General features: G+C 48.0%; 1 protein-coding gene across 2 annotated transcripts; it reads right to left on the bottom strand.

The window, feature by feature from the left end:
• Nucleotides 1-1,386: 1,386 nt before the first annotated feature.
• On the bottom strand, nucleotides 1,387-24,639 carry UBTD1 (ubiquitin domain containing 1). 2 transcript variants are annotated; one of them, XM_081863888.1, is made up of 3 exons: nucleotides 24,243-24,639; nucleotides 4,332-4,559; nucleotides 1,387-2,523 (listed from the first exon to the last, which is right to left on the bottom strand). In XM_081863888.1, the coding sequence occupies exons 1-3, from the start codon at nucleotides 24,310-24,312 to the stop codon at nucleotides 2,138-2,140; spliced, it is 684 nt and encodes a 227-aa protein (XP_081720014.1). In that variant the 5' UTR covers nucleotides 24,313-24,639; the 3' UTR covers nucleotides 1,387-2,137. The 2 variants fall into 2 exon arrangements, with proteins under 2 accessions (XP_081720014.1, XP_081720015.1); XM_081863889.1 differs by lacking the exon at nucleotides 24,243-24,639 and adding an exon at nucleotides 19,759-19,921.
• Nucleotides 24,640-26,741: the final 2,102 nt, after the last annotated feature.

Below are 26,741 nucleotides of genomic sequence, written 5' to 3'. Positions count from 1 at the left end.
GCTCAACGACTGGCCGGAGCCCCGCTGAACTACTAATGGGTCGGCGCCTTGCAATCAGATTGGACCGCCTTCACCCCGATAGAGCTCAGGATGAGGTAGGGGTGGGGGAAGGCAGGAACCCCCGGACCTTCGAGGCCCAGGACCCAGTGTACGCAAAGAATTTTGGGGCAGGCCCTGCATGGGTACCCGCCACAGTCACCAGGGTCACTGGCCCCGTGTCGTACGAGGTGCTAACGGATGGGGGGCAATGCTGGCGCCGCCACTGTGACCAGATACGGCGACGATTCCCGGGAGAAAACCAGGAGGAGGAGGACAGGTCAGAGGAGTCCCAGGGGAACAGTGGGGCAGTGAGGCCCATAGAGCAGCAGGGGCCAGCAGGAGAGGCAGAACCAGTAAATACAGAGAGGTCCCGGGAGGCCGAAAGGACACCGGAACCAGAACCACGACTGAGCGAGCCGGTTGCGCCAGACCAAACAGCCCCATCACAGCCAGCATCCTTGGAACACGAGCCAGAACCAGAACCCCGGACCAGGGAACACCCCAGGCCGCAACGCACACGTAGGCCGCCAGCGTACCTTGAGGACTATGAATGCGACCTCCCGGGCAGGACTGGAACTTAGAGGGGAGGGGTGTTATGTACTGAGTCAAATAGGATCCAAACTGCAGCAGTCTGATTGGTCCTAGAACAATAGGATCCAAAAGGCAGCAGTCTGATTGGTCCTAGAACAATAGGATTCAGAATGCAGCAGTCTGATTGGTCCTAGAACAATGCAGCAGTATGATTGGTTGGCAGGAACCACCCAATCATGCTCCAGATTGAAGTGAATCCACAACCTGATTGGTTTACAGTACAATTCCGGAATTAGCCAATCATGTGCAGCCCATTGTGTAAATAATGTATATAAGGCAGATACTTTGAGGGGACTTTCATTCATTCCTCCTCACCACTATGAGCTGAATAAAGAGCATGAAATCACTTTGCGACTCCGAGTATATTTCAACTTGAGTTTCAGGTTCCTAGAGAGACAGGAAGCCTTATACTGAGACAGACCATTGGTCTACTTCACTTAGCCTTGTCTACACTGACAGGCTCTCTGTGGCTTCAGGAAGTAATCCCTCCCAGCCCCACTTGGGGTTAATCCTGGGACCTTCCGCATGAAGGCAATTGCTCTACCACTGAGCTTCAGCCTTTCCTACCTGGTTTGCCTCATGCAAATTGCCCATTGCCCTTCTGGAGATGCTCAGGCATTGCATTGCTTGACAACCTCTTCCTTCAAAAGCAAATCCAGCTTACCAAGTTCATAAGGCCGGTTCTTTAAGTCGTTTGACGCTTGCAGAAAGCGAAGGCACCCAAAGCAAGTTCCCAGCTGAAATCAGGCTCCAGGCTAGTTGGAAAAGGCTTTATTGATAAATTACACTAATACCTATACATACAAACCATCTTCCCCCGTATCGCACCTTATCTGGTTGAGGGGCTGCCCATAAAATCAGGATGAGCAGCAGCTGCCTTGCTGGGCTCATCCCATGAAATTGTGCAAAGAGGGCCAACTGCAGCATTACTCAAGGTCTCATTCAGTGGCCTGGAAATGGGGAGCCAGAACCGGCAGGGTCTTCTGACCCACGTAGTGCAGCCCTGGGCCCAGCCTGGCCCCTCATGTCAGGGACGCTTTGGTCTCCAGCTCTTCAGTGCCCAAATGACAAGAGCTGTGCCCAGGAGACAGCGTCCACAATCCGTCATATAGGCTCAAGTGCAGGCAGCTCAGCCCGGACGGGAGCTGAGCAAGGGGGGGGAGGCATGTGTTTCGGTGCCAGCCGAGCCCAGAGCCTGGATAATTTGGGAGGAGGAGGGAGGTCCGATCCTTGGGGTTCTGGGAAGTTAAAAAAAAATGGCCCCAAAGGACCCCGAGAGACAAACCATGGGGATAAACCACTTTCAATGTTGCCCATCTGCGCTGTCAACTCAGTCTGCTGCCTCTTGCAGCGAGTGAGTGTGTGCAATTTCTCAGGGGCCGCTGGGGAACCTTCCGGCCCTGGTTCCGAGGGCGCCACCTGCTGGCCCCCCCTCCAGGCGCAAGAGCAGCCTCCTGCAATCTCAGTCCCTGGGTTGAAGGCCGGGCGCGCACCACCCGCCTCCAGCTCAGTTCCTCGGTGCAGGCGGCTGGTTGATGATGACTTGGATGACAAAGTCCTTCTGGATCTTGGTCTCCTGCAGGCGGCTCCTGTCCGTCAGGAGCTTGCCCGAGAAAAACCAGCGCTGCCAGGCGGGCTCCAGTCCTTCCTGGGCGTACAGCTGCTTCTTCAGCTGCCCGATAGTGTCTGTCATGCTGGCGCTCAGGCGCAGGTCCTTGCCCGTGGAGAGGCGGACTTTGAGGGGGAATTCGCGCCGGGTGTTGGGCGTTGGCTCGGGCGGCTCCACGCCCTCCTCCTCGCTCCGCTCCATGATCAGGTTGACAGGGGGGGCCAGGCAGTAGACTGGAAGCTGGTAGCGGTTACCCAGTTCGTCATAGCACTCGGTGAGGGAGCCTGCAGGGGAAAGAAAGCGCCAGCAGGGGGCGTGAGAGGCTTACAGGGGGGAACGGAACCCAGTCTCTTCCCCACCAAACTAAATGTAAGTTTTCAATTTCCTCTCCTTATTTAATTTATTTATATTTCCTTTTTCTCTCTCCAAGGAGCACAAGGTGGCGTACATGGTTCTCCACCTCCTCGTTCAATCTGCACAGAAACCCTGTGAGGTAGGCTAGGCTGAGAGAAGAGACTGGCCCAAACTCACTCAGTGAGCTTCATGGCCAAGCGGGGATTTGAACCCTGGTCTCCCAGGTCCTAGTCCAATTCTCTAACCAAACAAGTTTGCCCAGCCACCTATCACACCCCAGCTGCCAGTGAGCTGCCAGCAAGTTACTGAGCCCAATTCAAGATGTGAGTGCTGGTGTACAAAGCCCTAAATAGCTCAGGAACCAAGTATTTAAAGGAGCATCTCGCGCAACATTAAGCACCCCAGGCCCTATGCTTGGCAGGTGAGGCCCTGTAGGTCATACTAATTCTGGCTGCTGCCCAGTTGGTATTTTGACCCATGGCAGGGCCTTCTCGTTCGTGGCTCCCCATTTGTGGAATGGCCCTCCAGGATTAAGTGAATCTGTCTCCCTCATTATTGGCTTTCAGGAGAAATTTAAAACTTCCCTGTTTAATAATAATAATAATAATAATAATAATAATATATTATTTATACCCCACCCATCTGGCTTCCCACTCTGGGTGGCTTGCAACAAAATATTAAAATAATAAAATAGTCTGTTAAACATTAAAAGCTTCCCTAAACAGGGCTGCCTTCAGATGTCTTCTAAAAGTCTGGTAGTTGGTTTTCTCTTTGACATCTGGTGGGAGGGCGTTCCACAGGGCAGGTGCCACTACACAGGCATTTGATGGGTTATAGGTACTGGCCATGACAACCTTGAAAATAGTAACTGTGAGGCTATGTGACTGCTTTTAAATGTGTTAAGACATTTTTAAATTGTTTCAAAAAGTTGTAATGTGTTTTTTTGTTTTGTTTTTAAGATTGTATTGTTTTAACATTTTGATGTTTGCCCCTTTGGGATGAAGAGTAGCATACAATGTTAATAAACAAACAAATAAATGCTTCATCCATACAGAGACTAACACAGGGTAACAGGGATGAAGTTGGCACTTTTTCTCTTTCCTCCTGAAGGTGACGTGGCAGGTACAGTGCAAAGCTGTCTCAGTTTGTTCAGGTCTTGGGAGAATGTTGTCCTTATTCCAGGAACAAATGTGTACAGAAGGGATCAAAAGAGCTCAAGAATCCTGGAAGTACCCGCTCTGAGGACACTTCATATATTTTGTGGCAGTAAACACCTTTCTCACAGTGGAGACAAGTAGCAGGGAGGCATGGCCAATTATTACTTCCGTGTGTGTCTAACCTGCATAATATGCATGGTGATAAAGGCACATTTGCTGCTATCTTGGGTTTGCAGGTGCACATGTGTGCTTGTACTGTGGCAGTTAGGCAAGGGGGTTCAAACAGGGATTTCAGGCCCTAAGACAGGGATGGGAGAATCTCTGGCCCTGCAGCTCCCAGCTCCTATGAGCCCAGCCAACACGGCCAACAGCCATGCAAGGATTCTGGGATTGCAGTCCAACGAACCTGGAGAGGAGCACCGATTGCCTATTCCTGCTTTATGATTTTTGCCTGGATAGAAGTTCCCATTTTATGCTCACAGCACAGGGCATGATTTCTACCTCTGGCAAGAGATAAGGCAGAAAGAACTAGCCCTGTGCTATTTCTTCTCTTGCCCACTTCCCGTCCTGCCATCACATACCGTGGGGTAAGGTCACTCCAGCACCGTCAATAATGGCCTGCGCTAGCCCGTGGTCATTCGCCTCCACTGCATAGGCAGCAGCCTTGAGCGCATCCCAGATCTCCTTGCGGCCTTCGAAGGCCGGTGCCGTGTCCCAGAACTCGTCCCGTTTGCTCCGCAGCTGCCCATCGGTCATGGGGTAGTCACTCTTCCACTTGGGACGGTCTTTCTTCAAAGGTTCATTGCGACCTGCAGAGGGAGAGGGAGGCTTCAAATGGGGGTGTCCCAAAGCAAGAGATTCACCCTAGCCAGACTCTTTCCTCTGCCAGCCATTGCCCCGCCCTTTTCATAGCCTGGCACGAGTCACGTAGCCACTGGCAGAGCTTTTCCTGCATGGCCACCACCCTGACCGGAGCCATAGGGAGTTTTTCACCCCAGGCAGTATTTATAGCACAGGGAATTAGCCAGAGAATAAGCCAGGGAGCTGGAGTCTGGTGAGTCGCAGGGCTGGCAAAGGATGGGCTACAGCAAGGCAGGGGCTCCTCTGAGAAAAGTTCAGTTCATCGGGGTTCTCTTCCTAATTGTGGCACGGATTCCTGAGTGTCTTATTCAAGTTCTGCTCCTTTACCAGATGCAAGATCCACGAGGCACCCCAAAACAAAGCCAGCAGGTGCATATCTGCCGACAAACACCCCTATACCTCCCTTCTAAAGGAAACTCGTTTTTCTTAACAGTGATTTAAAAGGGGGACATTTCAATACTTCCCACATCTCTCCTCAATCTCCCTCTCTGAACAGGCACATTTCCTCCGTTTTTATCTCTGCACAAAATCTTGCATTCTCCATCTTAGCTTTGTTTTGGCCTTCCAAATATTTTCTAAATGTGTCATCCAAAAACTGTGCACGCAACCAAGTTGAGGAACAGCTAATACAAAGCAGGGAGCCTCACAATCTGAGTGGAAAGCTGTCTCGGGAAATAATAACTCAGCATTAAACAGAGAAGGCTATGAAACGTTTTCTTTTAATTGAGTATGGAACTGGAGGGGGCTAAAAGCCCCACGGAGGAGAGGACAAACTTTCTTTTTGCTCTCGATACACGGCAGATCTGTGCCGAGAACACAAAACTGATGAAATTTAATAGGATACATACGGAGCATAACACTGGAAAGATTGCAAGAATGTACATCTATAAAGAAGAGAGAACCTGCAGAAGCAGCATTGTGTGGATAGTCTTGGTGTGTGTGTGTACAGAATGACAAACTAAACATGAGCCACCTTTTGAGATGATTTGGCACAAAAAGCTAATGCCATGTGAGATATTAACAAACATATCCAAGCTCAGGAAGGTCATAACTGTTGCTCTGCAAAATAATACGGGGATTGCAACCTACTATTGGGGATAATGATGTGGCAAACAATACCAACGTTACGAGCCTAATTACTGGGCTAGATGTGAAATTGCCAGGAATGTTCTGGGCTACACAGGAAGGTGTTTGCTACACTCCTTGGAGCATGTTCCGAGAGGCAGGCACATCCCTTCCTCAGCTCATTTTCTGGAACAGTCCATCTTGCAGGCTTCCCACAGGCATCGGTTTGGCCACTGTGAAAACAGGATACGAGACTACAAGAGCCATTGGTCTGATCCGGAAGGCTCATCTTATGTCCCCAAACGTTCCCCCCAGGCACAGCACTTCAATTATTATTTTCGCCTGTTGCAGCAAATGTGCTGTGCTAGATGCTGTATGGTTTCTATGGCTTCTTTTGGGTTGTATTGAATATTTGTCCTACTCACAGCAGACACACTGAAGTTAATGGACATGACTAACTCAGGTTCATTTGTTTCAGTGGCTCAACTTTGAGTAAGACTTAGTTGAATGCAACCCTCTAGCCCAAATTCAATTAACCTGGTGTGCTAGCGGAAGCCAACGCAAACGATCCCATGAGAATGATGGGGCTTTCCTTCCTCCTTCCACAGGCCCCCTGCACCTCCTCCCCTAAATCTGCTCTGGAGAATCAGAGGAAGAAGGAAGAGAGGGAAGATTATCCAGAAATGGTTGCACTGATGGAGGGTAACAGTGCAATGTTGAAGGTTTATCTCTTATATGTAGCATTTTATTGTACAGTTGACTCTCAATTTATGCGGGGGTTACATTCTGGGCGATAGCGCATAAAGCCAAAGTTGTGTATAGTCAAAACAACATTTTTAAAACCATAAAAAGCACAGCGCAGCATTCTCCCTGCACCTCTGCACTCTCTTCCAAGGCAGCTACAGACTCTCCCTGCACCTCTGAACGGCTCTCCCAAGGTGTGTGCAATGGGAGGTGGGGTTGCCAAAGGTCCCCCCCACACTCTGTCATCCCCCTGCCTTCTGGGATACAACCAGTTAAAGCTGGGATCACACAAGTTAAATGTACATAAGCTGCGAGTCAACAGTACTTCAATTAGAATTCCATGGAATTCAAAATATAATGCAATAAAACAGTGATTCCCAGTTGGTGTTTCATAACCCACCCATGGGATCCATGGCACCATTCATGTAACAAAAGCTACCATAGAGATATCAACATTTTTAAAAGTCGGGGGTCCTGGCTTGGCTTTTGAAATACTGTACAGGGGGCCTGCAGTACTTAGCTAATTGGGAACCACTGCCATAAAAAAGCATTAAGATACGGTGTGTGTGGATTTGGGCTGGAGACAGGAGCTGGCCCACCCATCACATAAAACATTGGCATTGATTTTTAAGTTTTATGTGATGGGTGGGTCAGCTCCTGTCTCCAGCCCAAATCCACAGACACACCGTGAGCTCCCGGAGTGAAGCTTGCAGACCATGGACCACTCTTTGGGAATCCCCTGCTCTACAGACTTCCACAGCTCTCATGAGCAGAGGCACATAGCCCAAGGGTGGGTCTACACAGAAACCACAAATAAGAATACTCAGGATATAACTGGCGCTCTGCAAAACAACCCAGTGAATGTCACCCGCCACTGAGTATAATGATGGGGCCAAGGAGCACTAACATTAAGAGCGTAATTAGTGGGGGGAGAGATGGAATTGTGAGTCATGTTCTCTGCTCCAGAGTATGAGGGGAATATAGAGAGAACCTTTGAAAATGCCAAGTCACATTACAATCTCTCACATGGCAGTGCATTCAGACAAAGTCCCCAACTCAAGCATGCCTCAGAGTTGTTGTTGTTGTTGTTGTTGTTGTTGTTGTTGTTGTTGTTGTTGTTGTTGTTCTTCTTCTTCTTCTTCTTCTTCTTCTTCTTCTTCTTCTTCTTCTTCTTCTTCTTCTTCTTCTTCTTCTTCTTGCACCCATCTTTTTGGCTACAGTTGCCACAGTGGCTCACAACAAGTACAATCCCATTCTAAAGCTGTCTGATTTAACCATTCAAAGGAATGAGAGAATGGAGTGGGGCGGGACAGGAGGGTGAGAAAAGGAGAGGGCAACAGTTTAAAAAATGCTGATTTTTATTTTTATTTTAAGTCTGTGTGATGTAGCGGTTAGAGCAGCCTTTCTCAACCTTAGTTCCCTGGATGTTGTTGGACTACAACTCCCATCATTCCTAGCCAGCATGGCCAGTGCTCAGGGATGATAGGAGTTGTGGTACAAGAACATCCGTGGACCCAAGGTTGAGAAAGGCTGGGTTAGAGTGTCGGACTAAGTCTTGGGAGATCTGGGTTCAGATCCCCACTTGGCCAGGAAGCTCACTGGGTGACTTTGGGCCAGTCACTGCCTCTCTGCTTAACCTACCTCACAGGATTGTTGTGGAGATTAACTGAGGAGGGGGAGAACCTTGAGCTCCTTGGAGAAAAAAAAGTGGGTTATAAAAGCTTTAATGGGGAAGATGTTAATCCAGGAGCAGTAACTATATAACCTTTAGAAGACATCTGAAGGCAGCCTTGTATAGCAAAGCTTTTAAGGTTTAATGTCTTATCTTGTTTCTATACATATTTTGGAAGCCACCCAGAGCAGCTGGGGCAACCCAGTCAGGTGGGCAGGGTACAAACAAACAGACAAGACAATACTAAGCTGTATGGACCATTTGTCTGATTGAGTGTAAGACAGTATCCTATGTTCCTCGTGCCTGCAATAGTGAGTATGAGGGTTTCCCAAACTTGGGTCGCAAGCTGTTTTGGACTACAACTCCCATCATCCCTGACCACTGGTCCTGCTAGCTAGGGATGATGGGAGTTGTAGTCCCAAACAGCTGGAGACCAAAGTTTATGGATGACAAATAAGACCAGGGGTCAACGGCTGAGCACAATACAAGATCCGACTGAGCCATGTCCTTAGGAGTCTTACACTCATGGGTGAACAGTCAGACGTCATGTCAATGGGTCCCAAGGAGCAGCAGGAAACGGATCTTAGATACAACCGGAGGGCAGCCCTGAGCAAGGTCTCCTGAGGTTTTCTTTGGCACAGGACCTCCGAAGAGCTGCAGCTCAAGTTGCAGAGCCCATGCTTTTCCTGCAGGAGGTCCCAGGTTCAGCCCCTGGCATCTGCAGGAAGGGCTGGGAAACATTCCTTGTCAAAGGGCCAAACTGCAAGTGATGCCAAATGTATCACTTGGAAACACTTTGTGGTGGTGGTTTTTTTTTTAAAGCAGGCACAAGGAGGCCTGGTTTTATCAGGACTGTAAAGTGCAAGAAGGCTCCTTCCCTCCCCACATTCCCAATGAACTCCCCCAACCATTGGTTGTTACTAGGCTAACAACAGTGTGTTTTGTGTGTGTGTGTTTGTCTGTGTGTGTGTTAACTGGGTTCAACCTCCCCACCCCTTGCACTGTGGTCCTGATGAAAACTAGGGCCCTGCACCAATATTAAATAAACAACAACAACACCCCTGACACGATTCCAAGCGACACATTCAGTGCCGTGTGCAGTTTGGCCCTCAAATCCTGGAGAGTTGCTGCTAATCAGCCTCCGTAATTCTGAGCCAGATGGACCAAAGGTTTGATTTCACTGCAAGGCTTCCTCTGCTTCCCAAGCAGCCCCTCAGAATGCTGCTGCTGCTTGCTGTAGACTTTGGTGTCCTTTTCACTGTAGATTTCAGCCTCCTTGCAATGTTCAGTCTGGAGAAAGTGGGGGGAGAGGGGGAGATGTGCGGGAAGCAAGCACTCTGATCCAGCCCAACCCCACGAGATGCGGTGACTGGAATACCTGCCGCCAGGATGTAATTAACCAGCCACAATCTCTAGGGGTACTAGAGATGGCCAGGAAGACATTGATTGGGGTAAGTAGCTGCAGTTTAATGGGAGCAGTGAGAAAGAGCAGTGCTTCAGTACCATTTGCAGAAATAAAACCTGTACGGAGAGTTTGCTAGCCAATGACAACCCTGGAACAGGTCAGAAAGTCACACACACTGCTGGGGGAAATGGCTGCCCTTGAATCCCAGAATGGACAGCTAGCCACTAGCCTGGCTTCCAAGGAACAGGGAGCGAAATATAGAGCCATTCCCCTTCTTAGGAGCCTGTAATTCTCATGTAATATTCATAAGACCACTAAATAGCTGGGAAAGTAAAAGCTACCCCCTCCCATCCTGGATAAAAGTGCCACGTTAGCAAAGGGAGCAAGCCCTGCATGGATCCCATTGGGACAAAGTCAAATAGTGACTCTCTGCTGCCATCTCATTCCCAGCTGACTTCTCCCACCCACCACAAAAGCACCACAGCACAGAATCTGTAACCACTAGGTTACCAGGAAGTAAGTTTTATGGAGCAGCTGCTCATGGGTTGTGGGGTCACTATCTGCAGCAGAAGAGATCATAGAGACTAATTGTTTTGGAAAAATCAATGCAATATTGTTTGACTCTTATCTCGCAACAACCTCTCCTTGGTACTTGGGAGGAAAGACGAACAATGAGGGCTGTGTATATTTCTGCACCAAGGAGGTTCAAATTCGGTGACCTGAATAAATTATGGAAATCATGCAAAATATGCACGTATTTTGCTTTTTGTGTGTGCGCATACTGTCTTCTGCTTCCAAGATCGAAACGTTCAAATGAGTTGATCTGGGGAATGGTCAGATGCAAGGGAGATGGGAGCAAGGCACCCAAGGGAAGACCCAACACTGCCCACGTGTCCCAGCTTTTGTTCACAGCCGTAACAGCAACTGATGTGTGGTTTTAACAGGAAAACGGAGAATTTATGGGTGCCAAATTCTGTGACGGATTCCATGAGTGCAAGCAAGATGAAATCATAGGCACACAGAGTAAACATCGTTTTCCAGACAATAATTCTCGCCCTGCCCCCAATGCTGTTGTGGCCCTTTCATCCCCCAGGAAAATGTCCTCCAGATTCAAGGGGCGCGCAGAGGGGAGGCCTCCCCACAGCACTCGCCCCTCATGCATTTCACAGAGGTGCATTGCTCAGCGCTCTCTGTGGAGGAAGCAGAAGGCCAGCTTCCTGAGCTGACCCTGCCCAGGCTGGCTCTGCAAGGGGATTTAGCTTCAAGTCAGCTGTATAAGAAGCTTGTGCTGCAGGTTTAAGTCTAATTAGGGTGGGTAGATGAAGAGAAAAGCCAGGGGCAAGACATGTTCTCAGAAAAAGAGAACAAAGCTGGAAAAAGCAAGAGACAAGTCAAGTCCCAAACTTGGGTGGCCCTTCCCTTGTCCCCAAACATGGCCATTGCATCATTGAGGATGGCTCCACCGATACCTTACAGGTGGTAGCAACCTTTTATGGCTGCCCCGGATAGGAAGGGGGAGTTGCCATCATGACTAAGGGACCAGGATACTTTGGTTAGAGGTCCTTTACCTGCAGAGGAGGAGGAGGAGGAGGAGGGGCACCTGAGGCAGGCCTGGCAATAGGGTTCCCACATTTACACAGCCAAAAGGAGTGGTGGCTTATTTGCATATGAACTATTGTAGTTGCGCCATTTTAATACGTAAATTGCTTTTTAAATGGCCTGGTGCCCGACATTAAAGCTGAATTAAAACAAAAACCTGGACAGATGGCAAGTAAAAACAGGTCAGGCCTGTTTAAAATGAGCTATGTGGCATCTTTAGCAGACACATTCTGTAATGAAGGATGGGGGGGGCTAGCAAGGCCCCCTGCTGGAGCTAATTGAACCCCAAGGGCAAACAGTTCCCTTTATGCACCTTGTAATACAGGAGCAAAGGGAAATAACTTCTACTTGCACTGCAAAATCAGAACTTATTTTGGCCACCTGCTTTCTACAGCAAGCCGCTGGCATTACCAGGCCATAGGTAGAGTCTCCTGGCTTCTCCCAGCCCCCAGCTAAGTTAAGCTTCTCAAGGAGATTAGCGTGGGAACAATTAGCTCAGTAGTAGGCAGAGGAAGAGGCAGGCAGCAGCCACCTCCATAGACAAGAGACACCATTCCTTTGGCTCCAGGCAACTCAGCACGCAGAGGAAATGGTCTTTGACTGAAGAGGTACAAAGGCTGCTTTCAGAGCAGGCTGGGTCCCCATTGGACAACCCTGAGACAGCTTCTAGGTCTACCTGCCAATCAGGCACTAATCAGAACAACTATGGCCATTCTGCCTGCTACTTTAAAAGACAGAAGGCAGTGAGAGTGTGCAGCTATGGTCCCTCTGCCCAGGAAGCACTGTCACTGCCTGGCACAGGCTCTCTTGCTTTCTCCGAGCTCTTAAAGTGATAGGCAGCTTTGTGGTCCCTATCGGAAGGAGCTTCAGGATTATGAGAGGTTGGGTCTGCCCTTCTCTGGTTCAGAGGTTGAGCTAGGAGACATCCAGTTTACTTCCAAACCCGGGACCTCTGCTTTGTCTTTTATGAAGTCGGTGCTCAGCTCAAGAACCAGGCACAAGGTGCACAGGAATCCATCTCAAACAACTGTTTTCAGCCTCTCAATCCATGATCAGAAAGCAGAGAGGGAAGTAGTGAGTGGCAACCACTACCAACCTTAGGTAGCAAGTGCAAAGCTGCTGCTATTTAATGACACTGCCACCAAAGTCCAGCCAGTTCAGCCACAGGTTCTAGACACCTTACCCTGCTGCAAGATGTTCCTTTTGTGATGTGTAGGTTTTTGCTCCCCCAAAATCCCACAATAGCTCAGGACGGACCACTCATTCCTGACACAGCAGTTGTGTGTGGAAGGTGGTGTGAAATCTCCTTCGTCCTTTCTCCAAGTACCAGAGTTGATGAGTCTGGGGAGAAAATATCCTGCCTGGGGTGTCTCCTCCTAGAAGGCACAAGGACACAGGAAACGGCTGCCTTATACAGTGTCACACTACTGGACCATCAAGCTCAGCATTGTCTGCTGGCTGTCCAGGGTTTCAGACAGAGAACAAACCCAGCCCTGTGTGGAGATGCCAGGGAATGGGACTTTCTAACATGCAAAAGAAGTGCTCCACCACTGAGTCATGGCTGTTGCAGCAACACTACAGAGAGGAGTGTATCCAAAGCCTTATTGTATCAGGTTACGGATCCGGCCAGCCAAATATTTCATCACCATTTCCAGCAGAAGTGCAAGTGCATAGGGGACTCTCAGGAAAAGCATCGCCCCATCTGTGCCAGCAGCCATTTATTGGTTTTCTTTAATGAAATATTCGGGTCCTTTTCAAACCCAGGTGAAGAGACAACAAGATCTGCACACACACACACCGCATTACCTAACTTCCACTTGCCTGTGGAGGCAACTATTATTATCTCATAATCATAATCATAAGAGCTAGGAGGCATCCGAGGAGATCAACAGACAACAGGTTTAAAAAACATGCTAAGGAATCGTCACTCTGCAGAACCTGTTGTACTGCAAAACTAACCACATTTTTTAAAAAGACTAAGGATGTTGCTAGGCCCAGCCAGCACTCGTGCAGTGTGGAAATATCAAGTTAGCTAAGCTGATAAGTGAAATTGCCAGCAGTGGGTCAGATTCTCTCTCTCTGTGCCCTGTAACAAGCTTCGATTCCCCACAGCGGAGCCTGCTTGTCTATCACTATCAAGTCTCAAAGGAACTGGGGCTCCTTCACCAAGGCAGGAGGAGGGCACTGACTGCACACACACACACACATGCACTTCGCACCAACTCCTGATCGGGTGTTTTCAGATAAGTGACACATTATCACATGTTGACCTGAGTCTGCACCCCCCCAAACTTCCCTCTCCCCAGCTTAAGTGGGGATGGGCTGCCTCCCACTCCCCAGCTGTCTCCCTCTTCAGAGAACAATGGGCTGAGCTCCCCTCCTGCTCTGCAAAGCCTAACCTAACCCCTCCCCCATCTCCACTTCAATATTCTTTCTTCTTTATTCCCCAGAAACACAATCTCTAGCTCTACCATCGGGAAGCTCACCTGTACAGGCAGCACATGGACTGTGTTTGCAACATGCCAGAAGGGAATCAGGCAAGATCTCTAATCTGCCATGTTTCAAACTCAGCACCCTCAAGCCTGACAGTCCCGCTTGATACCTAGAGCACCCCGGACTTACATTTGCACCTGGCCCAGTCATCTCTGTGGCAAACAAGACCAAAATTACAGACATAATTATACGCTACAAAGAAAACATGCTGATTTCTGGGTTACTTGGGGGTATGATATTAAAATGGTTCATCCTGTTAGTGCAAAACAAATGATGGCATGTCTAACGTTACTCAGATTATGGGAGGGTGTGACCCCAAAGGCTGTGTGAAGGAGGGAGCCAAATGTAAAACGTATACAGTACATGACAGTCTTTAGGACAGTCTTAGGAAGCAATGGACTCTTAATCATTAGACAAAGGAATGAGAAGGCAGGTTCAGTAGCTGACTACAGAAGCAAGGTGTTCCTCTGTGGGTGAGGGGAAGCCAGGTTTCAAGTTGCTAGACTGGTTTTCCCATGGCATTTAAAAAATGACTTCAGCTACCTTTTTGAGACAGGAAGGAACAGCTCATGACTTGATAAAGTGGCTCTCCTACGCTAGCCTCACAAAGAAGAATTAAAACATTTGATCGTATATCAAGACAACCATTATATTAGATTTATGGGATCCCTGTGTGAAATGGCACACAGGAAAGAGACAAGCTACACTAAGTTCATGCTGGGGACACGGACACACGCACACACACCACACACACACACACACACACACACACACACACACACACGCTGTTTTAAAAGTCTTTCTTCCTCTGTACAGGTGAATCAAGAAACAAGTGTAACTGAGAAGAAATGAATGTTTGTGGTCTGTTGGACTAAGGATCTCGGGTCAGAAAATACCATAAAATGCACAAAACTGAGGCAGACTCTTACCAAATATGTAGGCAACAGCCACAAAAAGGTATTTTTGCTGCTTTTGCTACAATACAGTGGTACCTCGGGTTACATACACTTCAGGTTACAGACTTCGCTAACCCAGAAATATTACCTCGGGTTAAAAACTTTGCTTCAGGATGAGAACATAAATCGTGAAGCGGCGGCGCAGCAGCAGCAGGAGGCCCCATTAGCTAAAGTGGTGCTTCAGGTTAAGAACAGACCTCCGGAATGAATTACGGTAAGTTCTTAACCCGAGGTACCACTGTATAGACTGACCTGACTACCCCTCTGAAACTGAGCATTGGCAATGTGGGAAATAAATCTCACTCTAAATCAGGCAAGCTGGGGGGGGGGGGGAACCATGTAGCCAGTCTGAACAACATAAGACAACTTATAGTGGTCTTTCTGCCATTGCCTCTCCTGAGTCAGGTGGCATCTGCTTCAATGTAGGAATATGTGATTCTTAATTCCTTTGGAAACCAAGTACCCAGAAGCAAAACAGAGCAAACTGTTAAACGGAATGTGCTGGATCCAACTGAAATATGAGAATTAGGAAGGTGACAGCACAGAATAGGAACCAGCTGTTTAACACCAAGACCACAAAGATGTGGGCAGGACAGGGAATAAGGAGAGGACAGGCAAGGCCGAGCTCAGAATTTATCCTCAGCCCAGTGGGCCATTATCTTGCAACATGCTTTCTACTGCTTCAGGGTGTACCAAATATCATTGCCAAAACCCTCAAAGCCAATGTTAGGACCCCTTGTGAATGCCACTGGCAGAACCTAAGAAACTCTAGTTTCCTGGTGTTTGTGGTGATGGTTACTAGCTGAAAATCTTTAAAAGGGGTGTTAATAAATTCATGGCTTCTCACAGTCTACCAGTCATGATGGCTGCTTGCTACACCAGGACATAGTGCTTCTAGTTCCTCTGAACACCAGTTGCAGGGAAACGACAGTGGGAAAGGACTACAGTGGTACCTCGGGTTACATACGCTTCAGGTTACAGACTCCACTAACCCAGAAATAGTACCTCAGGTTAAGAACTTTGCTTCAGGATGAGAACAGAAATCGTGCTCCGGCGGCGCGGCAGCAGCAGGAGGCCCCATTAGCTAAAGTGGTGCTTCAGGTTAAGAACAGTTTCAGGTTAAGAACAGACCTCCGGAATGAATTAAGTACTTAACCCGAGGTACCACTGTATTGTTCTCAAGTTCTTGTGGGATTCCTTCCCATAAGCATCTGGTTGGCCAGTGTGGGAAACAGGATGCTGGGCTACAGATGCCTTAGGTCTGACTTAGCAGGGCTCTTATTAGGTCCTTATGAAGGTAGAGACTGCATGTGATAACGACACACTGAACGTTAATCCTCCTGCTATTCTTGAGCCGGCAATATTCCTGAGCTGAAAATATACATAACAGCGATGGTTTCCATATAGCACGCTACTGTTTTCAAAACGCTTCATGTGTGCCCTCACGCAGCATAGCAAGGAAACAAGAGAGCAATTCCTGCACCAAAAGCAGAAGGCAGGGAGAAAGCTCAATGGACTTGAAGACTGGTGTGCAGCCTGCAATCAGTAACAGTCTGTTAGGCCCCGGTGAAGAGGTTTCACAGAGAAACACAGGGAGGGAGGGATGATTTAGGAGCCTCATAAAACCACATGTGGCAAATATGGAAATGAGTTGGGAATGAAAGAGTTCCTGCCAGGACAAGGCAGAGAACCAGGTACAGAAGATGACGACTAAGCCTCAGGATCCTGAACATCTCTCCCTACAAGTGTTGTCTGTTTTGTGTGAATGCAGTAAATCACAACTCCTCAACTGCCCATCCTTGGGAATCTGCCGGTGGGCAGGCACAGCTCCTTAGCAACACACATTAATAAGCACCCTGACAGGAACAGAGGAGGCTGGAATACTGCACATCCAGAAGTCATCTGGGGACAACACAGCATAAACGTAGCATCTGTGGTCACAGAAGGGGATACACAAAGGGCATAAGCATTTTGTTTTTTGTGTTGCTGGAAGCAAGATGCTCCCATGCACTGTGTTAACACAGCTCTGTCGTTTCTTGCCTGGACATGCCCTTCAGACACAGCTGTGCCCACTCTCTTTCTCCCTTCTGCCCTGCATGAGCCCTTGGATGACAAATTGCCTGTGCACAAAAGAGGCATTCTGCAAGAAAACAGAAGGGATCAGCATTTTCTGAAGGGAACCACCACCAGGATTGGTAAATACATGATGCATTAGCCAAGGACACTCCTGCCCCCTGAATTACGTTACATGGTGCTGGAAAATGTCAGAGTTGGCTGCGGGATCATCCAAGATTCCCCCCCCCCCTTTAATGAGGCCATCCAGAACTTTTTGTTTAGAGAAAGGTAAGTGGGAGGTGACATAGAATTATGCACAGTGTGGAGAAGGTGGATGGAGAAAAGATTTTTCGCCCTCTCTCACAACACTAGAACTCATTGGCGTACAATTAATATTGAAAGATTCAGGACAGATAAGAGAAAGTACTTCTTCAAGCAGCACATAAACGGTGGAACTCGTTCCTGAAGGAGGCAGTGATGATCACCAACTTGGATGGTTTTAAAAAGAGGATTAGACAAATTCATGGAGGAGATGGTAAATTGATGGCTACTAGAAACTAGGGACGCAGGTGGCACTGTGGTGTAAACCACTAAGCCCTGAGCTTGCCGATTGGAAGGTTCTAATCACCACAACGAGGTAAGCTCCCGTTGTTCGGTCCCTGCTCCTGCCAACCTAGCAGTTCGAAAGCACGTCAAAGTGCAAGTAGATAAATAGGTACAGCTCCGGCAGGAAGGTAAATGGCACTTCCATGCGCTGCTCTTGTTTCCCCAGAAGCAGCTTAGTCATGCTGGCCACATGACCTGGAAGCTGTACGCCACATGACCTGGCCACATGACCTGGAAGCTGTACGCCAGCTCCCTCGGCCAGTAAAGCGAGATGAGCGCCGCAACCGCAGAGTTGTTTATGACTGGACTTAATTGTCAGGGGTCCCTTTACCTTTTTTAGCCACAGTAACTATGTAGCACCTCCTTTGCGAGAAGCAGTAAATCTCTGAATATCAGTTGTTGGAAACTGCAGGTGGGCAGGGTGCTGGTGGGCTTGGGTCTTGCTAGTGTGTTTCCCACAGTGATCTGTTTGACCACTGTGAGAACAGGATGCTGGATGGACTGTTGGCCTGATCTAGCAGGCTCTTCTTATGTTCTTATGAGCCATGCTGGGTTATGTCGCAAAGGGCATTTGTTTCCCTGAGAACTGTATTCTGGTTTCGACTGGGCAAAGCCAGAACGGTCTCCCAGCACCAGCCTTGCAAAATTGACTCCAGGGCCCAAACAGTAGAAGAAAAAAAGAAGTCTGCTGAAAAAGCCACATTAACTGAAGTCATGTTGGCACTGCTCTTCCTGTGCACTCTAGGGAAGTGCCACATGGTGCAGAAGAGGGGAGGGTTACGAATACAATGAACAGGCAGTGGCGCGCCAGCCTGTCAGCAAATAAGGACCCCAGCTTTGTGAGTCAGCTAGGCTAACCAAACGCAGCTCAGGATATGGCCCCAAAACAGTTGAGCAGACAGGAGAATTCTACTGGGTGCAGTTTCTCTCAGCTCTGCAATGTGACAAGCTGTAGCCATCAAAATTTCCTCCTCCACACAACTATTAAAGGTGCAGAAATCCTGTCCTATTTTGATCTGGTCAACACAGAACGGGCTCAGCTGCAGGCAATCTTGTCTTTCACCAAGATGCAGCAGGACAGGAATGAATCACAAGGCAGGGGGCATTGCAATAAGATACCCTAAATCTGCCCCTTTAAATTGACAGCCTGTGCACATCTGTTACCTGACGGTTCTGAAGGCCACTGACTATGCCACACCCTCAAGCAGCAGTAAGTGTAAACTTAGGCTCCCAGGTGTGAATTCCTGCCTAAGCTGCTCTGCAGGGAGGCATCTGGGCAACACCTTCTGAGCTAAGCAAACAATCAGGCCTGGGAGCTGGGGGCTGGGCACAGATTAAAGCCTGCCAGAGGAACTGTTGCATGCAGGTAACAGGGCTAGCTTACTGAAAACCTGAACCATGCCAAAGAAGAAAGAGGGTGGGAGACACACAGCTTCCAACCTTGCAAGATGCTCTTGTAGTAACAGAGACAGACAGGGTGGGACTTCCACTAAATAACCAGGGGGTTAAAATCTGACCCGTGGGACACAAAGATAACCAGGATCATGGGTCTGCACCCATCCTTCAACTGAACCAGGCAATAAATCCAAACCAAAGCTCAATCCAAAACAGGGAATTTAATCACACAAATGAAAAAGGGCAGAAAATAGACAGTAATAAAGAATACCTGCTTGCCCAGGGGCTGGGCCCTATCAGAACACATTGATCAGCTCACACTATGTTGGTACCACTATCATAATTTCAGCCAGTTCGGAAAAACTTCCCAGTCTACTAATCCATTGTCTTACCCCAGCAGGGCTGGTAGGGTCATTACAGCACCATTTATTCTAAAATACTGTACCACCATAGAATAGTTCAGTACAGGCACCCCCCTCATTTATGTGTGGGTTACGTTCTGGGCCCTCGTGTGCATAAGTGAAATCGCATAAAGTGGGGAGCACCTTCTAAACAACCTCTCTGCCACTCTTCTTCAATTCATACCAGAAATATCCACAACTAGAATTGAAGCTCTAGGACTGGTAGGAGGCTGGAGGACATGAGGGAAAGTAGCTGCTGCTGCGCTACTCCACACATCAGCTGTTAGGTGGGAAGGTTGAGCAGTGTAAACAAAGTGCCACTGCACCTCCCGTCTCTTTGGGGCTTCCTCTGCCTTCACTGTCGTCCTTTTCAGGCTCCAGCCATGAGGATTCTCCAGCTCTCCCACCATTTCCAATTTGAATTGAACAATTTAATTATTTCCTGGCACCACACGTATATGCGGTTGCACGCGAGTCAATCACATGTAGAGTGGTACCTCAGGTTAAGTACTTAATTTGTTCTGGAGGTCCGTTCTTAACCTGAAACTGTTCTTAACCTGAAGCACCACTTTAGCTAATCGGGCCTTCCGCTGCTGCAGCACCGCCGGAGCACGATTTCTGTTCTCATCCTGAAGCAAAATTCTTAACCTGAAGCACTATTTCCGGGTTAGCGGAGTCTGTAACCTGAAGCGTATGTAACCTGAAGCATATGTAACCCGAGGTACCACTGTATTTAACATTCTAGCTTTCCCTTACCTTAGAAACCACAAGTCCCTCTTTCTCAAAAGCCCCAGGATGGCTCAACAGATCTGACTCAGCACCCACATGGTATCACGTGAAAGACCATCTCGCCACAGAAGAGCAGTTTGGTCTCACCTAGGACGCTTGCAGTCCACAGAACCCAACAGATTCCAAGGCCTCAGCAAACAATCAAGCCAGGCAAGCCTCATTGTGACATCAGAGTAGGTAAGCCAACAGCCGTCAAGGCAGGTATGACCTCCTGGACAGCACAGGTCAACTCCCTGCCTACCTACAGCATCAAAGCAAATCAGTCAATAACATCAACAGAGGCAGGGCAAGCAGGGGCCAGCAAAAAGAAAGAGACTCAACAGCAATACGCTTGTGGTGACACAAGGAAGAATTCTCATCAAGGAAGGTGGTGGTGGTGGTGGTCTCTTCAAGCAGGGATGAGACCTGGTGGCCTATAAGCCCACCTCTCCTCCAGCCCTATGATTCTCTGAAGTCCTCTCTCCCTCTACATATGATATCCAGCCCCCCTGCTTGTTCTTTATGGATCAGCTGCAGTCAGCCTCCTCTTTGGGAAGGTGTAACTTACAAGTGTTGCTCTCAGCCCACTTACCCAGCCCTCCCCATTTCCTGTTTCCCTTTCTCTGCCTCCTACAAAACAGTAATTATTGCAGGGAGCAACACGCAGGCAGTTGCAATCCGTGGCTGCATGAGCAGAGCAAAGGCATGAGTCAGTCCTGCAGTCCCTTGGTGGGGCCAGTTTCTGATTATGATAGGGTGTACTCGGAGAAAGAAGCATGCCAGGCAACTGCACATTGCACAACACCCAAACCCGCTGATGAGTTTCTTCCAGGGTAGGTTCACACGCTACACTTGCGTGGCATATGTAGGAATCATTTCAGTGACGTCATGTGCATGCACGGGCAAATTGAATGTGTAAATTGGTAACATATGGGCCTGACTCATCAAAAGACCTGTGAAAACCAGAATTCCCAAACCATCATGGGATTTCATAGGCCTATCAGTAAAGCAGGTCCATGTGTTAGCAATTTACATATTATGTTTACCCATGCATGCAGACACAAGAAACAACCCTGAAGCTGCAAGAACATAGTGTCCAAAACAGCCTGAGCCTCAAGAGAGTTGGGATAGGGAAACTTAAGTATCATTCCACCCAGCCCATTGTTGGGATGAAGTGCAGTGACTTATAGTAACGGACCCATAATTTACGACCGGAAGCCAAGATCATAGCCTTTAAGTTGACACTATGTCATAACTGGAGGCAAAAAGTAATAATAATAATAATAATAATAATAATTTATTATTTGTACCCCGCCCATCTGGCTGGGTATTCTTGTGCTGGAGTTCAGCAATGGTATCAGTGCTCCAAATTATTTTCATAGTTCCATGGGATCTTCAATGCCCTTAACCCAATCAGGGCTTTTTCCCTTTTATTTTTATTTTTCTCTAGTGAAAGAAGAGTCCTTCTGTAAGAGCTTCCCTTTGTTGGTCTCTAAGCTTCTGGTACAACTCACACCCCCAAATATTTTTAAAGTCCACACTTGCTTAGTCCAGAACTCAGCAGACCCCATCAGCCAAAACGCTTGCATTGCACTTGACTGCACAGTTTCCAGTTCACACTCTTGGATGCGTAGATCAGGGACATGTTTTTGCTGTTTCTTGAAGACTCAGCTCAGCTCACACTGCCTGCGTTTGCAAAATGCCAGCAATACATCACCAGGAGTGCCAGCCCAACTCTTCATAAGCACTTAAGGTAAACACCACCACAAAGCCTCAGAGCAGCTCAAGATTTCTGCGGCAGGGAGATAGCCTGCTCCCTAACGAACACACTTTTATGCATTTTCGCTTCAAAGCAAGTCCCGATGTGTGCTCAATATGGATTACTCCCTGGTAAGAGTGGGTAGGACTGCAGCCCAACAAAAGCAGGAGTCCGACATGCTTGCAAAAACAGTTAAACAAAAGGACTAAATGCATTAGGGTAAACTTTATTCTTTTTGAGTAGTGTATCCTGTCCCAGAAGATCCTGCTTCTTGGTGCCAGCTCCCTGCTGTATAAGATATTAGACTAACAAAATCTTAAATCCTTTTCCCAGCATGGAACTAAGTATTAAGTCAAGGCACTGCTCCATCAAGTTCACTATTGTCTACACTTACTGTCAGATGTTCTCCAGGATTTAATGCAGAGGGCTTTCCCAGCAATTTGTGGAGATAGCAGGGATTGATCCTGGGACCTTCTACATGCAAAACATGAGCTCTACAAGGAAGCTAGTGTTTCCTGTTTCTCACAACCCAGCCCAACAGCAATAGAGATTCCAGCCAGTGCTCCCCACAAGCAAAAGCTAGGCATTCCTGCCCAGAGCGATTTGCCAAGAAAGACTTACAAACTGTGCCAAGTGTTTACTTTTGGTTTTAAAGTACATGCTCAGGTCTTCCAAGAAATAAATTCCAGAAGTGTAGTTGGAAGCATTTAGGTCAGTAGCACCAATATATATATATATATATATATATATATATATATATATATATATATTTAAAGTGCCATGGCACTTTCAAGACTAGTTTATTGTGCTTTCATAGACAACAGCTTCCTATACCTGAGGCATGAAGTGAGCACTTCAAGTATCATATAAAGCAGGGTGTCAAGTATAAACCTTCGTGCCACACAGTGAAATAGCCACTATGGTGCCAAAGCATTTCAGGGTTTCTGCCAAGGAGTCCTATTAGCCCAATCTCTATTAGAGTGGGTAAAGTTCTCCAGCGGGAACATGCAGAGATGCATACCTTGTTCAGACCACCATGAACTATAGATCAGAGCAGACAGTGTGTGCTGCTGGTGGGGTCCAGTCTCGGTGTATGTGCAGGGCTCAGCAAAGTTAAATCCAGTCTCACGGCATCGTGGAGGGACACCTCAGGACACAATTCTTTGTGAAATCAGAGTAGCAACTGCAGAGTGGCTGCCTGGGAGCCCCTAAACAACACTTCCCAAAATACCCATTTATAGGAAGCATGTGAGGAGGTGTCACCTATCACTTTGGCAGTGCAAGCGCATGGTTTTAATCAGGGCTCTAGCACCACCAATAATCTGAAAAACCATAATCAACCCTTAGCAGCCGTACACAGAGACTGTACCTTAGATGCTCTCATGTCCACAAAGGCCTCTCTCTTGCTGAAAAGTCGACTGTTCTGTCTCCAGAAACCCTGCATCAATGTGTGTGTGCACCACCGCAGATGCCAAATACTGCTGATGAGCTTGTTGAGTTAAAGCGGTTTCTGCTATTGATCCAACTAATGCAGCTCCAGCAGTGAGGCTGATCTGAGCCGTCTGGGGTGGGAACCAATTGTGCTCTTGACTGACCTGGACTAAGAAAAGTCAGGTCAGGTCTTGCGCACATGGGCACACACCACACAGGGTCACATGCACAGACTCTGGCAGCAAAGCCTAAGCTAGCTCAATTCTTATCATTTTGCAGGAGACTTAGCAGGGAGGGCCCTTGAACCTGGAAATGGACATGAATTTCCGCACCTAGGTTCAGAGAAGGCTGCAATCTCTCTAGCAGAGTACCAGAGTACCAGAGTACCTGATGATGGTTTGCAGGACAAGTTTCCAATCAAGCAGCAAGGGCAAAGGAAATGTTCTTGCTAGGACCTAGCCACACATCTATGCACACTGTATCATTTGGATTTTATATTGCTCTTTTATTTTTGTATGGCTTACAATGCATCTTATTACGATTTGTGCACTACTTGTTTCCGCAACAACACATAAAGCTGCATAAAAGTGCTTTTAGTAAATGTGCAATAATAAATAAAATTACTCTGATTTGAAACCTGAGGTGGCAGCCCACTGACCTCAGAGCAGCCCCAAGCCCAAACTTGTACTTCTGAGCCAGTGGGGAAACAGTAGTTTGCACTTCCAACCCATCTGGTGAGACGGGCCGGACTGGCTCTTACATAAATCCGGTAGGCGAGTTTCTGGGACATCCCACACACTCTTCCTAAACACGGAGTTAAGGGATCAGTAGAAACCCAAATCGCTCCAGGGAGCCTTACTCCACCAATACATTTACTAACACACATCCCACACGCTTCCCCGAGGAAGTACAGACCACCCAGTAGATCCAGGTCATTTAAAAATCCCCCCAAACCGAATCTTCCCATCGCTAACAGGAGAGGAAGCACATAGACTACCGTCCGCTCCGCTATGCCCTCATCCGGGCCCAATCCTGAAAGATCCGATGCCCACTCAAGACAATTGCAGAGTGGTGCCCTATTCCCATTCTTGGCAGTGGTCTCGGTGCCCGATTATGGCGGCAGTTGGGAGTGGGGGATCTGAGACAAGTTAATTCTCCAGCAAAGGGCCCCCAGGGGAGTGTCTGCAAGGGCCCAACCCCGGCTGTGTTTCCAGCGGCCCAGATTCCCTTGCCCGTTCCGGCTGCCACGGCACCGAGAGGGTGCCTGACCGGCGGCGCTCACCTGCTCTCTTGCGCGGGTGCCCCGGGGTGGTCGGCCGCTCTCGGTGTTGCCTCCCCACGCAGCTGCCCATGGCGACAACCCCAGGCTGCGATTGCGATGGATCTACCCGCCTGAGCCCGGCTCCGGGCTCTGCCGCTCCGCATGGAGCCGGATCCCCAATCCGCCCTCCGGACGAGCACGCAAACTTTGTGCGGCGCGGCTGCCGCCTCCGCCTCCCTCCAGACGGGGCTTTGGAGTCTTGCGGAACGGGAGGCGCCGATTAAGGTCTGCTGCCCTCTCAGGTTGGATCCAGCCCAGGCCGGCCCAGCGGCTCCAATGCCTGCCTCCGCCGCCGTCGCCGCCGCAGCCGCTACTCCGCGAAGAGCTGGGGATCTGAGCCGGGGAGGATCCCCCGGCCCTGGGAGACACTTCGCGCTCCTCCTCCTTCTCCAGGTGAGCATGTGACTCGGCGGCAGGAGCCCGGCCTCCGCTCCGCCCTCTCTCTGCCAGCCCCAGGAAGAGGATCGTCCGTGACCCGGGCTACCACTCTGCAGGGGGCGGGGGCGGGGGGCGGAAGAAAGCGAGCGGGGCCAGCGCCCCCGACAGCGGGAGCTGGCCTGGGCTCGTAGCCGGCGGCTGCTAGTCTTGCCCCCCCCCCCCCCGCTCACTTGCTCCTCAGTCGCCTCCTAAAACTCTCACGAGGCGCGACCTCCAGGCCCAATTTAGGGCAGCCAGATTTGTAATGTTTTATTTTGAAATCTTTTAAGATAATATTTTAGTTTTCTGTTAATTATGTTGCTTTGACTGTATACTCTATATCTGACTTTCTTCAGATTGTTTTATTGATGTTTTAATATTCTGTACAAAATAAAAAAATTCCTTCCCGTAGCACCTTAAAGACCAACTAAGTTAGTTCTTGGTATGAGCTGTATATTAATATTCTGTAAACCACTTTGAGATTTTTCTTTAAAATATAAAGCGGTATAGAAATGAAATTAATAATAATAATAATAATTTGCAAAGGCTGGCTCTTTATATGCCAATGAATACCAGAACAGTTGGACGGCCCTGCTGGGGTTGGCATCCCAAAATCCTGTTACCTTGCAGAGGAGCCGGCTTGCCCAGCAATAATCTGTAACAGGCAATGTTATTGTTGTACTGAATGGGAGTTGGATTTAGCAAGACTGACATGGCAGTCTACCCTATGGGCAGTGGAAGAGCCTCGCCTTTGCCCTGGGTGCATAGGATTCCCTTTCAAAACATGAAAGGGAGCCACCTTCCTTCCAATCCCTCAGTTTTTTGTTTTTGTTTTTAAAAAGACCTGCCTTTTTCATGAAGCTTTTCAACCCTCAGCCCTCAATTTACTATGATGGGGCTGGGGAAATACTTTGGTCAAGGGTGCGCCTTTACTTTTATTACTCTGTAAAGCAGCGTGTTATATTGATGTACATATTAATGATAATTTAGTACAGTATTAGTTGAACAATTTAGATAGCTACAGCCTGGCAGCGAAGAGGTTCTGTGTATCTGCTTTTGAGGAGTGATGATCAAACGAATGCTCTCTCTGACCTGTCAGTCTTAGGCCTTATCACTGGGAAACCAGCTTAGTGCGGCAGAGGTGTCCACTGGGAAAGCTGACCATGGTTACATAATAATGCTGGATGCTATGAAGAGAGGACTTGGCAAGTTCAGGATTTTGTTCTGATCTCTGGTGTCAATTACCATTCTGGCCAACCCCAAATGGGGTCACACACTTTCAAATCCAGGTGTCACTTTTTCAGGCTGTTAGTCCCATCAAGAGTGTTGGATATGTTATACCTATCCTACTTCTTCCATTATATCTCTTATCTCATAACTCTTCCTTTGAAAGTAACGCTGCGTTGGCAAGTGGTGCAGCTAGGTAATTTCAGACCTTTTGGACTTAATGGCCTTTCTGAAGTATGTGTGAGTTGTGTGTGTGGTTTAGATAGTTGAAGTACACAATTAACATGCCTCTTCTCACCCCAACTGCCACCAGTGCCTTACAACTGCTATGTTGAAGCAAGAGAGAGAAAACTTTGCTAATCGAGATACTAAAAAGAAATAAAAAAGAGCATGCAGAGTTTTGCTTTTTGAAAACTTGAGCACTTAAATCATAGCACCATCATAACTTTAGGAATAGTGTTGCCCTGATGCAGAATACATTTGCTTGGGAATAAGCACTGTTTTGTTGTAGAAAAGGATAATGTATTTTAAAAGCAACAAATGTCATTATTTATTTAAAATCTTGACACGCTCTTTTTAATTTGAAACCACAAGATGGTGTACATTTTTAAAAAAATACATGAAAAATACCGGTACATTACAATATAAAATAAAGCAGCAGCTGATAGGCCAGGGCAGACATAACTTAAAAAAATAAAACCAACATATATAAATAGCCAGCAAAGGCTTGAGAAAATTAATTAGTTTTTAGTAAATGCCAAGACATTAGTGTTGGTGCTTGCATTAGTTCAGAGGGCAATCTTTCTCTGACCTTTG

Source organism: Podarcis erhardii (genome assembly GCF_964252035.2).
Source record: "Podarcis erhardii genome assembly, chromosome: 5".
Lineage (NCBI taxonomy): Eukaryota > Metazoa > Chordata > Lepidosauria > Squamata > Lacertidae > Podarcis > Podarcis erhardii.
The sequence above is the reverse complement of the archived record's forward strand: the minus strand, read 5'-3'. Positions and strand labels throughout refer to the sequence as shown.